Source organism: Macrobrachium nipponense, chromosome 22 (genome assembly GCF_015104395.2).
Source record: "Macrobrachium nipponense isolate FS-2020 chromosome 22, ASM1510439v2, whole genome shotgun sequence".
In the NCBI taxonomy this organism is placed as follows: Eukaryota; Metazoa; Arthropoda; class Malacostraca; order Decapoda; family Palaemonidae; genus Macrobrachium; species Macrobrachium nipponense.
Genome location: NC_087213.1, coordinates 1,650,943 through 1,664,096, shown reverse-complemented (window position 1 = coordinate 1,664,096; position 13,154 = coordinate 1,650,943). Strand labels below are relative to the sequence as shown.

The 13,154-nt window shown below is 35.5% G+C and overlaps 1 protein-coding gene across 1 annotated transcript in view; it reads right to left on the bottom strand.

The window, feature by feature from the left end:
- Positions 1 to 379: 379 nt before the first annotated feature.
- LOC135198432 (ATP-dependent RNA helicase DHX30-like) overlaps positions 380 to 13,154 on the bottom strand; it is a 34,627-nt gene continuing 21,852 nt past the window's right edge. The window contains 11 exon segments of the mRNA XM_064225965.1: positions 380 to 653; positions 2,064 to 2,327; positions 4,326 to 4,536; positions 4,897 to 5,135; positions 6,960 to 7,183; positions 7,346 to 7,550; positions 7,715 to 7,896; positions 7,899 to 8,465; positions 12,120 to 12,160; positions 12,163 to 12,250; positions 12,740 to 12,818. Of these exon segments, the coding sequence (XP_064082035.1) occupies positions 443 to 653; positions 2,064 to 2,327; positions 4,326 to 4,536; positions 4,897 to 5,135; positions 6,960 to 7,183; positions 7,346 to 7,550; positions 7,715 to 7,896; positions 7,899 to 8,465; positions 12,120 to 12,160; positions 12,163 to 12,250; positions 12,740 to 12,818 (2,311 nt within the window). The 3' untranslated portion in view covers positions 380 to 442.

Here is a 13,154-nt window from a genome sequence, read left to right as displayed (position 1 = left end):
GCCCAGCGTAAAGTTTACTTTACTGACTCCATTTTATTCCACACCTTGGTTTTTGTTGTTGAATATGCATCAAGCCAATCACTTCCTGGTAGAAACATGAATGAGGCAGGGTTTATTTTGAGTAGCTATTCTAAGATAATGGCATTTGTGTCAGGGACACCTTCCAACTGAATGCTCAATCTCAGGGTCGACCAACCCTGGTGAGTGCTTGGCATATCATTGTCTCTAACTGCTTAGCCACCATTATAGACCAGTTACATAATGTTGTGGTTCAACATAATTTCAGTGTTTTTAATTAGATAAAAAATTTATATAACTTAGCAAAGCGCTTCTTTGTGTGATAACACAGGATAAAAAAATATTATGAAATATATTACAGTAAAAATAAATATACAATTTATTTACAACAACAACAATTCATGATGTACAGATACATATCTCACTAACTATCATCATCATCATATAATATACTTCGCTTTGTATTTTTCTCTTCTTTGAAATCATAGTATTCAACCAAACGACTTACATACTGTATGAGCATATCACAGGAAGCTTCAAAACTTGAAGACGTAACATCTAAACCTCGAGTTTCTATTATTATTTCAACCAACTGACGTACAGCATTACGAAGTTCAATAAGGAAGTTTCCAGTTCTGAAAAGGAAACCTACTGTAAAAACAATCTCAATTCGAAAAAATCGAAAAAATGAAAAAAAATTAAATGAATGTCACTTCCTTATCACATCAGTCTCGTTCACTTTCATTATTATATGTTGAGAATATAAATCTTTAGAGGTATTAAAAGTTGACATTGAGGTTTTTTAAAAACTATTGATATTTTTCATATTTAGCCATTTTTATTTTTTACTAAATTACTTTTATCTATTACCAAATTATCAATCACTTTTCGGTTCAGTTTTACCTTATAACCATTCTCCATCATGGTACTGAATGCCCAAATGGTGCCACTACCAGGTCATCAGACCAAACTTTTATAGTACATTAATAAATTATTAGGCTTCCTGATACATTAGTTTACCAGGATGAGACAAGTGTAATTATGTAATGATTTATTAACAAATTTAGGTAAATTTAAACAACCACTAAAACCACATTAGAATGAAAAATTAATGATAAGGCACAAAACTGAATGAAAGTACCATCAAATAGACATAGTTGAAAGGGGCACATTCACAAAGCTAACTGGTGTTGGTACTGGGGACTAGAATACTAAACTGTTGCTAAAGCTAGTGTTGTTGAGAAAAAAAAAATCCATCCATGAAATTATAGACAAAAATTTTAAGTTTCATTCCCTGAAATATTCTGCTCTTCCTTCTCAATTACTTGTGGTGAATCCTCAAATGGAAGATGAAGTGTCAAATGCCAAAAAGAACATTACATGTATCTGATAAAAAAATTAAAAGTTCTTGTTCCCTACCTTTTTTCATCACAATCACTTTTATCATTCAATTTACCTACAAAGCAAATATGTCTTACATCATCAATGCATAATTAAACCTAAGACTCCTCTACCCCATCAAACTGAACATGAACAAATAGTGTTTGAGCTATGACCCTTAATTTCACTGATCCATCCACCCCTAACTTTCCTGCATTGTTGTAAGGCGTTGCTTAGGTGTTGATTCTTGTTAATTTTCCATATTGTTTTCAATCCTTTGTTAGTTTTGACTTTTATTTTCCACATAGCTTACACCACCTGTTTGCTCCTGACATTTTGACATTTTATGTGACTGAACTAAAGCTCTGCCTTCCAATGCACCCAGTTTTATTTTTAAGACTCCTAAACAGCTGATCTGAAGGAGTTTTTCATTACTGAGTAGTAAATGTTGGAAAATGCAGTTGAAGATATTTGACAGCCTAGTGGGAAGAGACTGTTGCAGTTAGGCAAGACCAGTGTTCCTTATTGCGTTCGTTAATCTACAAAAGCAGACTAGATTCCTCTGTAGCTATGCCCAGCATCTGGTCATAAGTTGGGAGCGTTCTTAAAATAAAAATCCATATTGATATATAATAAAGACTTGTTGTACTGATATATGGACTTACCTCTGGTCAACATGAAATGACATTTTTAATTGGCCATCAACCGACAGTAAATACTGTTCTCCTGCTAGGTGAAGAGATAAAGCCTGTCCAGCAAACAACGCGATTGTGATTGGCTGAAGCAGAGATAAGTCTCTTGCAACTGTTCTTCGAGACGTTTCATCCCTCGTCAAGTGGACACACAACAGATGGCGGGAATCATCATCTAGATTTTTGGGGATGCTGTGTAGTACGCAGTCACTGCCAGTATTAATGACTGTCCCTTCCCTAAGAAAGTAAAAATATGTTAAAATGTTACTGCTAAGCTCCATAAAAAAAAAAAACAAGTCTAGCACATTCTATGTACTATATATTCACTTTCACTTTGCTGAAAGATGTCGCTGCTTTAAATGAGACACGGTAATTTCAGATCTCAGTTCTCATCAATAAGATACTCCGGCTTTGCTGTGCTGTCTGCCGTCGAGGTCACATAGATACCAACCACAACCCGCAACCAAAACACGCACAACAACAAAACAGGAACACAACCACAACTCAACAACAAACAAGGAACACAACCACAACCTCACACAACAAAACTCAACAACACAACAAAAGACCAATGCACAAACAATTACCAACACAAAAAAAGCAACACACACCCACTAACAACACCAACAACAACCCTCAACAACTCGCATATAATCCAACAGGAACTCACATACAACCCAACAAAACCTCACAGCACAACAACTCCTAGGCAACCAATATCAAATAACAAAACAAAACACAAAACTCAATCAATTTCCAAGGCCTTTAATTGACTCCTCCAACACTACTAACAATCACCACATCTCACCAAAGACTGACTGAAAAATGCGCTCAAAACACAGAACTCTAACAATCAATAGCACCAGCAGACAGCACAGAACCCACCAACAACCAATTCAGTCATTAACTATCCATACAGCAATTACACCCTCTCTCTCTCTCTCTCTCTCTCTCTCTCTCTCTCTCTCTCTCTCTCTCCTCTTCTCTCTTCTCTCTCTCTCTCTCAGACATTGTCAAATGGAACTCCATAACTCCTCCATAGGGTGACCTTGGGCGGCAGTACCGTCTACAGCATGGCAAACAAGCACAGACTATGGCAAGTGAATTTAATATTTGGACACTATGATATATTTAAAAAAATAATGATAAAACCAGAAGAATATCCAGAAACATGCGATAAAAGATAAATATAATCAAACAAGAGTTTCTGCTATTAAGTAAAGCAAGGCAAATAAGGGAACTGTCTATCACTCTCATATAACAGCAGATCTTTGCTATTTTTGTGAAACAAAAAAATCTCGTTATATAATACGAATCCTAGATGTGTTTATAGAACAGCAGCAGCAGATTAGTTTGCAGTACAACACCATAATAAATGAGATGTGTTAAGCACAAAAAACCTCAGTCTTATATTAAATATACGAATAAAAGCAGTGTTTATACAACAGAATTTAAATATTTAGCAAGTTTTTACTAGAACTGTATAATCACACACTACAAATATTCATGTCTTCTCATTTATTTACATGTGTTAAAGGTTGTGGTTGTCTATTCCTTAAGTGTTCTGAGTAAGAATGGCACAAAGTGACAAAGGTAAAGTGTGAAACATAAGATCCACCATGTGTGTCCTCTGGAACTTCTAAACTCCAGAGGCAAGAGCATGATAAATAATTAATTTAACAGTAATATTTGACTAATGGCAGGCAAAGACTTCAAAACTTCATAGCAGGGCTGTGAGGGTTATTGAAGAGGTGATAAAAACATTAGTCTTCTCTTGGAGGGGGAAGGGGAGTTCCCCATATACTAGAAAACATGGTGAATGAATTATGGATAAAACTAAATGTTTTCTTTACTGGTCTACTTCATGACTAACATTTATGCTACACAAAATCCTGATCAAAATTGTAAAAAGAATCTACTGATGGGACTGTAGAAATATTCACCTGGATAGATAATTCTACTAGTCTTCAGGTAACCTTGATTAACAACTGGTCATGACATTTTAAAAAATTACTAACAAGGAACAATCTGTAGATGCAGAAAAAACCAGTAGGCTTAAGCTCTTAACCACTGAAAAGGTTGAAATTAATTAAAAAAGAAACCCGGACATTAAAACAGCTTACTGAGAATTATAATAAGTGTTAATGAGAATTATAATGATGAGAATTATAAGAGATAAAAACTTGTAAAGTTAACATGCTTCAATCAAAATAATATAATTTTTATATCACTTACAACATCTTGATAACAGTACTGTCCTTTCGCAGTATCCCTTTAGACAATGTCCCTCTCTGCAGGAGCAATACTCTGTTAACACCAGCCAGTAAAACCCCCAAAAGTAACTGATGATTCAAGTTGTTCACATTCCATACCGAGTCTTCGGAGAACACATTGTTATCAACCATAAAGGCATCTTTCAGATGGTCGCCATACACTCTCTTGATCCCTAAGGATAAAATTAATCATGTCAAGAATTGTTTTTTTTTTTATAAATATTGATTATTGTTCATTACTTTTGTCACCATGGGAAAACGGCTAAAAATCAGTGTGCAACCTCGTCAATAAATTATAACTAAACTTTTAAAAGAAAGTTACAATTTTTTTATTTGCTTCATGTAATTTGCTTCATTTAAGTCCAAACCTTTCTGTTCCAGATAAATAATACTCTTACATTTACGTCTATATAATTCTTTTGAGTCAGTGGTCTTGTAAAACCTACTTAAAAATAACTACAATCAAACTATGGCAATTGCTGATGGTATTACTATTATATATCTACAGGTATTTCAGATAAACATTTACTAACCATTATTAAACAATAATCCACGATGACTAAGATTATTGTTATTACAGTAATGAATGGAGTCTCTGTAGTTAGACAATTCCTCCCAGTGCTGAATTAGGCCTAGCATTGCCAGAAGATCACTTGTTGGGTTTACTGACTGTTTAACGTCTCGTATGTCAGAACGCATGTCAATGCTGTTATGAAATATACCCCTGCCACTGCTTAATGCTGCTGCAATTGATGCAACTGAATCTACACATCTGATAAAAAAAACATAAGTTAAAAAAAACACAATTATGCAACTGGTGTACTGACTTCATTGCTAAAAAGTGTTGGCAATATCCTTTTGAATCACAGATGTGACCCACTTTTAAGTATTTTACTTGATATCCATTCACTTCATCTAATTTACTTTTTGAATCTCTTTTATCTAACTGTCCAGCCAGTACAACATGAATTTTTAAGTAATTTCTATTTTTCATAGGTACAGAGACAAAAGTCCTTTATATATATGTAGTACTAGTATATGTATAGGGTTATCTTTCCGTTGAGGGAGACAGAAGGAACACCCTCACTTGTCTAACCTTGCTGCCACTTACTTTTTCCTTTGGCTGCAGGATCTAAGGTGGGTCTATCCTATATAAAAGACTGGTTGGTATAAGTAGGAAAAACAAATTAATTTTACAAATTTGTTATTTTTATTCTGGGGATGCAACCATTGCCTTTTAGATATAGGAGCCCCCCCTTAGAATGAGGAGGGAGGGATAATATTTTTTTGCCTACTATGAAGATGAATAGGCTGGAGAATTCATAATGAACTAATTATGTGAGGGGTCTTAGATTTCCCTTTATTCTTTTCCTCCTACATGAAGTAAGAGAGTCCAGCGAGGAGAAGGACAAAGATGAACTAGAGGAAAATGAAGAAGAATGGCAGAAACTTTTCTTCCCTTTTCCCTAGAATGTCTTGCTCGTCCTTCACACTGAAGAGCTGGTCAGACTGGAAATGAGTTGTAGGATTGGCAGAACTACTGCACTGGAGGATCCCCCTCCTTTGAAGTACACAAAGAGGTCATGGGGGTGCAGGAACAGCAATAGACACATCAGGAGGCAGCCTCTCCTTTTCTGCCAGGTCACTGTAAAATGCTGCCAAAGACGAACCTGGACTGTTAAAAGAAAAATTTTCTGCAAATACTTGAAAGATGACAACTCCTGAGCACCACTTGCTTCCTCATCCCCTGGTGAGAGAAAACCAGGTACTGCATTGTCCTTCCTCTTCTTCATTTATCTTACCATACTTTTTCCAATGAGATCCTTACCCTACAATAAAAAAAAATCTCATTTGGGTCTACCAATAATAGAGTAATGATGCAACCACAAGGTTGCCAATGTTCCTTGTTCTTGCATTAGTCATGTTTCTTCTTCATTGCAAGAAAAAAACAAAAACAGTGACACAAAAATACCATTGCCATGAAAAAAAATAAAAACAAGGTCAGTGACAAAATACAGAGTCCAAGTGACAAAAATACAAGGGCAAAGCACAAACGCACTGCAAAGTCACAAGGGAAGCAAGTGACTCTTCTGATATCCAATGAGCACACATGGAAGAGAGAGTGTTTATGTCTTCTCTTTCTGGCAGCCAAAGAAAAAGTGGTGTAGTTGGGCGGGTATGGGGTATACTCCCTTCTCACTCATCACCACCGGTTAACTACCTTTTTACCAAGATTTAGTGCTGAAAACAGCTGACACAAAAGAAACTAATGACATTTGCAGGCACAACTGACAACAGCAGCAGCACACCTAGTCATGCACTAACAAGCTGGAGGCAGGATACATACAAAAAATGTGGAAAGAAATGCAGCATGTCTGCACTCAACATGAATGCAAAGCATCAATAAATAGTACTCCAAGTAACATGGAGTTGGCTGACCACATAGACAAAGCTGTTCCTTTTAGAAATTTTCGTACCATGCACCTAGATGTAAAATGTTAAAAGGTTATTGTATGATGAGTGGGTTTGTATAATGACTGTTTATTGTAAAATCATATTCCTTCAAGGGTAAATAGTGCCAGTCAACATTACTAACTTGAATATTGATGCATAAATAAGAGCCTTTGACAAATGCGGTGGGGTTGAAAAGTGAACAACACGCCGTCCCAATGGGGTGAGAGTTTCAATGGACTCCACACGATTGGATTTAAGCAGCCCCAAATCTTCAAGATTCCTTACAGCTTTTCCTATTAGTCTAGGAGAAGGTACACTAAGTGCTTCTGAGAGAAAAGACAGGGCACTTTCTTCTCCACAGTGTGCCTGTAAAATCAAATGTGTCATTAATAAAATTCTACTAGTCAAAAAATGTTCACTGGATAGTCAAAAACCATTTACCAATAGTGTCTAACACAGAAAGTAGACAGAAATCTAGTGAATATCATCCATAAATACAAACAAATAACTCTTCAACTTTTTGCACACCTTACACTGCAGTATCACATGCTCTAATGAAATCCTCAAAATTTCAGGTACAGGAAATCTGCTCATGTCTTTATGAATGTTTTTGGAGTAGAGGTGAAAAACCTCACCCGGCTGCACCCTTCCTGCTCTCCCAGCTCGCTGCTGGCCATTGGCTTTTGAAATCCAATGGTTTCCCAAGACACTCAAATCTCTTCTACTGTCATATCTGGAAAAATTTTCAATTGAATAAAATTCTTAATAATTCTGTGCTAATGTCGATGTGTGTGTGTTTGTGTGTAAATGCATCCAAAAATGAAAAAATACACTGTTCTTTTGATATTTTGCTTACATTTACTAATATTAAAGAAAAAAGATAATCATTCTACCTACCTTTGTTCTTTATGGCACCCTGTGTCAATTACATAGACAACATCTTTAACAGTCAAACTTGTTTCTGCAATGTTTGTTGCAAGCACTACTTTCCGCACACCACTGGGAGCAGGTTCAAAGATCTGTTCTTGCTCTGAAGAAGGCAGACGTGAGTGCAATGGCAGCACCCACAGCCTATCTTTCAATTTTTCAATTTTTCATCTTCTTGTAACCGCACTTGCACTAAACTTATATCCTGCCAGCCAGGTAAGAAACACAAGATAGCTCCTGGTGGTCTAGAGGAATCTATTCGTTTTATAATATCTAATACTAAATCTACATTAACAATGGGATGTGAACCAGGCTCTGTAAGTGGCTGGAGTTGGTATTTCTTTGAGTTTAGGTTCAATTCACTGAAAACGTCAAATAAATAATGGCGTGTTAAAGGATACAAAGCACCAGGCACTTCTATCAATGCAGATTCACTTTTCCCAAAATAATTGCAAAGTTCTTCCATACTTAACGAGGCACTCATCAAGACTAATTTAAGATTTGTATTAGAACGAATCAGTCGCCGCAAAAGAATTAGAAGCAAATCTGTTGGAACAGAACGTTCATGCACTTCATCTACTATGACATGTGATATCCCTTCCAGAGTAGGATTGGAATGGAGTCCCTGGAGCAGCATGCCAGTTGTTAAAAACATTACACCTCCACGATCCTCGACACGTTTATAATTCAGTCGTACGTGGTAGCCAATGCTTTCACCCAGCTGTCAAATAAAACATTCAATTATGATGAAATTGATATATAAAAGCAGTAAACCAATCTTATATATAAGGGGCATTAATAATATGGATTTTCTTGTCTTATGCAGAAGGAATAAATAAAGACAGTATTGAAATCATTCAATATTAGCTACATTAATCCCACTTTCAAGAGTAAACTGTGGTGGTTAAATATATGTACTGTACATTACTTTTATTTAATACATTGGGCCAGAAATCCCGGCATTAAACAAATATCCGTGTTACATTGGCCACCCCTAAACAATCGCTTAAAACTGCCGGCTTCAATAGTCAAAAACACCAAAGACCCACTATAGAAATGCTAATACTGCCTACTTTAGTTTAAATACCGAATATAATGTTAGCCTTAAAAATATATGTACAGTAGTATACTACATAAGTACTAGCCTATGGCTTACAGCTAGTAGCCTACATATGCAAGTACCATTATATTAAAATTAAGTAAATCATATGAGTACTCGCCAATGATCGATGTTGATAAAGCTGACAGTGATTTAGCAGTGCAGTCCATGAATGATAATAGGCTATGACTGTGCAGCAAAGCATCTCCTCCTCAATTTCTCACATGACACATGTTACTGTATTAATAACCTTCCTCTGATTTTTAGGCTCTTTCCCATAGGACGTAAGAGAAGCAGGGCGTTAGGAGGCCACGAAGATAACTTACACATGTATTTAGGCAGTCCCCAGTTATCGGCAGACTTCATTAATGGCGTCTGTCCAGCACCATAAAATCAGCGATTTATGGCACCATAACACATCACATTCCAGTTATCGGCAACAATAACAGTTATGGCGCCATAACATACCTAAAGGAAGCACACAAATCACCAAATTTCAGTTAATGGCAGTTTTCGCTTATTAACATCCTGCCAAGAATGAAACCCCAGCAGATAACTGCTGTAAACACTACACTTCAGTAAACGAAGACAAGTTAGAAAATTGTGCATGGGTAGGCCACTGTTGCCTAATGGGAATGCCAATTTCTTGCTAGATTTTGCTCCATAAAGTGCTAAACAGTTCACATCATATGCCACAATGCCACCCCACCAATTTCAACAGATTGCTCTGTTAAAGTTTAAACATGTTTCTAACTTAGTGCACTTGTACACTACGTTATATAATTTCTAACCATTTCGAAACCCATTCTGTTCAATTCCTGAAAATGGTTATGCAAGATTTTTTTTTTTTTTGGCAAAGTTATGTCAAACATATTATAATCAACAAATTTTCAACTTAACATTAGAAAGATTTTATACAGTAACATGATAATGTATTGGAAAAAAAATGCTAGTTTTCCTGCTAGAGGCTAGATTGAATATGTCCCTGCTAATTAGCTCAAGCAAATGATAGAGCTAGGCATTAAATATGCTAAACTGGCAACACTGGGCCCAACACCTACGCATTGAAAGCTTGGCGCATCATACTACGCAACTGTACATTTATTATTTTTTTTGTTTTTGTGTTTTGTAAGGCGACTTCAAAATTATATTTACAGTAAGTAAAGTGTTTTATGACAAGTTTAGAGCATACATAAAATATTTGGGTAGTTTGTAGAATGGTGTAACTGCTAGTAGATTGCGTACAAAAGCACGTACATACAAACAAAACTGTAGGTTTGGTGACGGCAATCTTTATAAGTATTTTTATGTTAGTATTTTGTGAATGAATACTACACATTTATGATAAAATTTACTGTACTGACTGCAATAACATACTGTAATATTAATGTAACCACAGCAAAATAAAGTAATCAATGCATACATTAAAGCGTATTTTTGTCTTTTGAAAAATTTTTTCCCCAGCGCCAACACACACTGCATGTGCGCAGAGTATACACAAGACAGAGCATCTTTATCTGCCTCTCTCATGTCTTGATTTGAAATTATTCCTCAAATAAGCTTTTCATTATGAAGACATGCCAATAACAAATGATATAAAAATAATCTTATTCTGCTTACGCATTAGAAACTAAGAAACATAAGCTCTAAAACACTAGAGCACTTTCAAGTGACGTCATTGACATCAGGGATCACCAGAACTAGTTTCTGAGTCGAAATTCGACACAATCGCCAATCTCAAACAACACTACAATAATCTACGACAACTATCGTTTGTGTGACTGCATTGTTTGGAGAAGTTATTTACGTACTACAGTAATTACACTGCTATTAAAATTTCTGAAAGGTTATGAATGGTAAAGGTTGCAGTGAATGCAACCATATACAGGCAGTCCCCAGGTTACGACGGGCTCGGCTTACGACGTTCTGAGGTTAAGGCGCTTTTCAATTATATTTATCAGAAATTATTTCCAGGGTTACGAACACATGTTCCAGGGTTACGATGACTACAACGCTGATCTGGCAGAAGAAATATGACACCAAAAATGCAAAATAATCAATATTTGAAGGTTTTTTTGATGAAAATGCAATAAGAATGCAGTTTAAATAGTTTTTAATGCACCCAAAGCATTAAAAGTAAGGTTTTCTTGGGAATTTTGACGATGTTCTGGCTTACGACGATTTTCGGCTTGCGACGCGTCTCAAGAACGGAACCCCCGTCGTAATCCAGGGACTGCCTGTACTACTACATGTAACTCGATGTTACATTTTGTTCGGTGATTTCACCGATATGGAATTAATCCCTGAATAGGCAATTTATTATGAAGATATGCTAATAATATACGTACATAAAAGGTGAGAATGGTTTTGTTACCTTTATTGTCGGTTTATATCATAATATGAATCTTTTCATGTAGTATGTTGGTGGCTATCAGATCACGGCGAGGTTTAGCCTACTGATAAACATATATGCAACACAGACAAACCTGCGATGCTGCAATTTATACCTACAATCTGAGAAGCAGTACGTACAAGGAAACAACCATGGTTAACTGTTCGTGGGACTGCAAATCTGTTACTAAAAGATGACCCACTGTACTTTGGAAACTTCTGAGGTAATCTTGTTCAAGATCTATCATGTTATTTGATGTTTTCCCTAATTTTTCCCCTTAATTTGCTTTTAAGAACCTACCTAAACTTCCTATAGCATCATCCATTTCATATACAGATTTTTACATCCTTGTAACTGTGTGCATGGAGGGATTAATGCAGTACAGCTATGCCTAACTAAGCACAAGCAATGCTTTTGGGATGGTCATGTAATTTTGTTATGGGCGAGTTATTTTTTTTCCTGTAATTGATACTTTTTATTACTTTGATTAGCTGCTGGAAATAATATAGCGAGATCCTGACCTTTACAATGATCGTGCACCTGATTGTAGTCTAAATCTGATTAAGGCTGATGCAGTCAGTGCACAAAAATTTTTTACTGTTGAAAAAAATCACACCACAGCCTAGGTTACCACTGTATAAAGTTGAAGGAACGGAACAAGAATCTCAACAAAGAAGAAGGACAAGAGAAAATTCAGGATGGCAAATTGGCTGAGGAAAGAAGGAAAAGATGTAAAAGGGGAAGTATTATATAAAACATGAAAATGGAAAAACTCAAACTTCACCAAAGGTATAAAATACATAGATGATGAAGGTTTGTATATTTAAATTTGAGCATTCATGAGTTTGAAAAGCTAATATCAATATCAATAAAATTGTTTTTACCTGTTCTCCTCTTTCTTGAGCAATACATTTTGCTAAAGAATTGCTGAAATTCTTCTGGGCTGTGAAATAAGAATATTACAGTCAGCTCCTCTTCCTTCCTTTATCCACTTGTCTAGGATCATCTGAGGAACCTATTTCAATAAAACAGGAAAACAATAAGGAAATTCAAAATATCAGTAAACAAATGGTTCTGGATTTAATGAAATATCCACATACGTAGTTTCGCTTTCAAATTATTAAAAACAACTTGCCCACTCCTTTAATCATAAATTACCTAAATTACCAGATGTATAGGAATATATTGCCTACATTTCTTCTATTATTTTGAAAGACAGTCCCACCATGAGGGTATCCATATGACTAGTAAAATAATACTTCTCAGGTCCAAATATAAGTAATGAGTAGTTGACAATTTAATATACATATTTTGAGACAGGTCCAGTGACTGAAAATAGCTGGGTCACATGTGTGGGGTTTCTGTATAAAGAAAATCAGCACACTACATTATTTGGAGTTGTTTCCATAGACAAAACTTGCATAAATAATAAAAAAAAAACAAAGAATTTGCAGAAAGATGAACTTGTTAACACTATAAAATACTTACCAAATTTTTAACTAACCTGAGTACTTTTACCACAACCAGTATCTCCTGCCACAATCACAACTTGATGTGTATCGAGGGCTTTTTCAAGGTTATCTCTATAGCAGAAAAAATTGAGAAATTGGTCACACAAAGAAAGAAAAATTACTTGCTAAAATAGTGTTAGAGAAATTGTTCACACAAAGAAAAAAAATTACTTGATAAAATAGTGTTAAAGTTGAAACTAGTACTTTTATTGGTTACTCTGACACAACCTATTACAACAATGATAAAACAAAGCTAATAAAAATTGCAAATATTCATGAATGAGGGAATCTCAAAGGAAATGACAAAACTAATTTTAAGTATACTGTACTAGTCTTCTCACAGTTATAAAATTATTCCAATGTCATGTTTATGGATCTTAGAAAACTCCCTGCTGCAACAAAAAAATT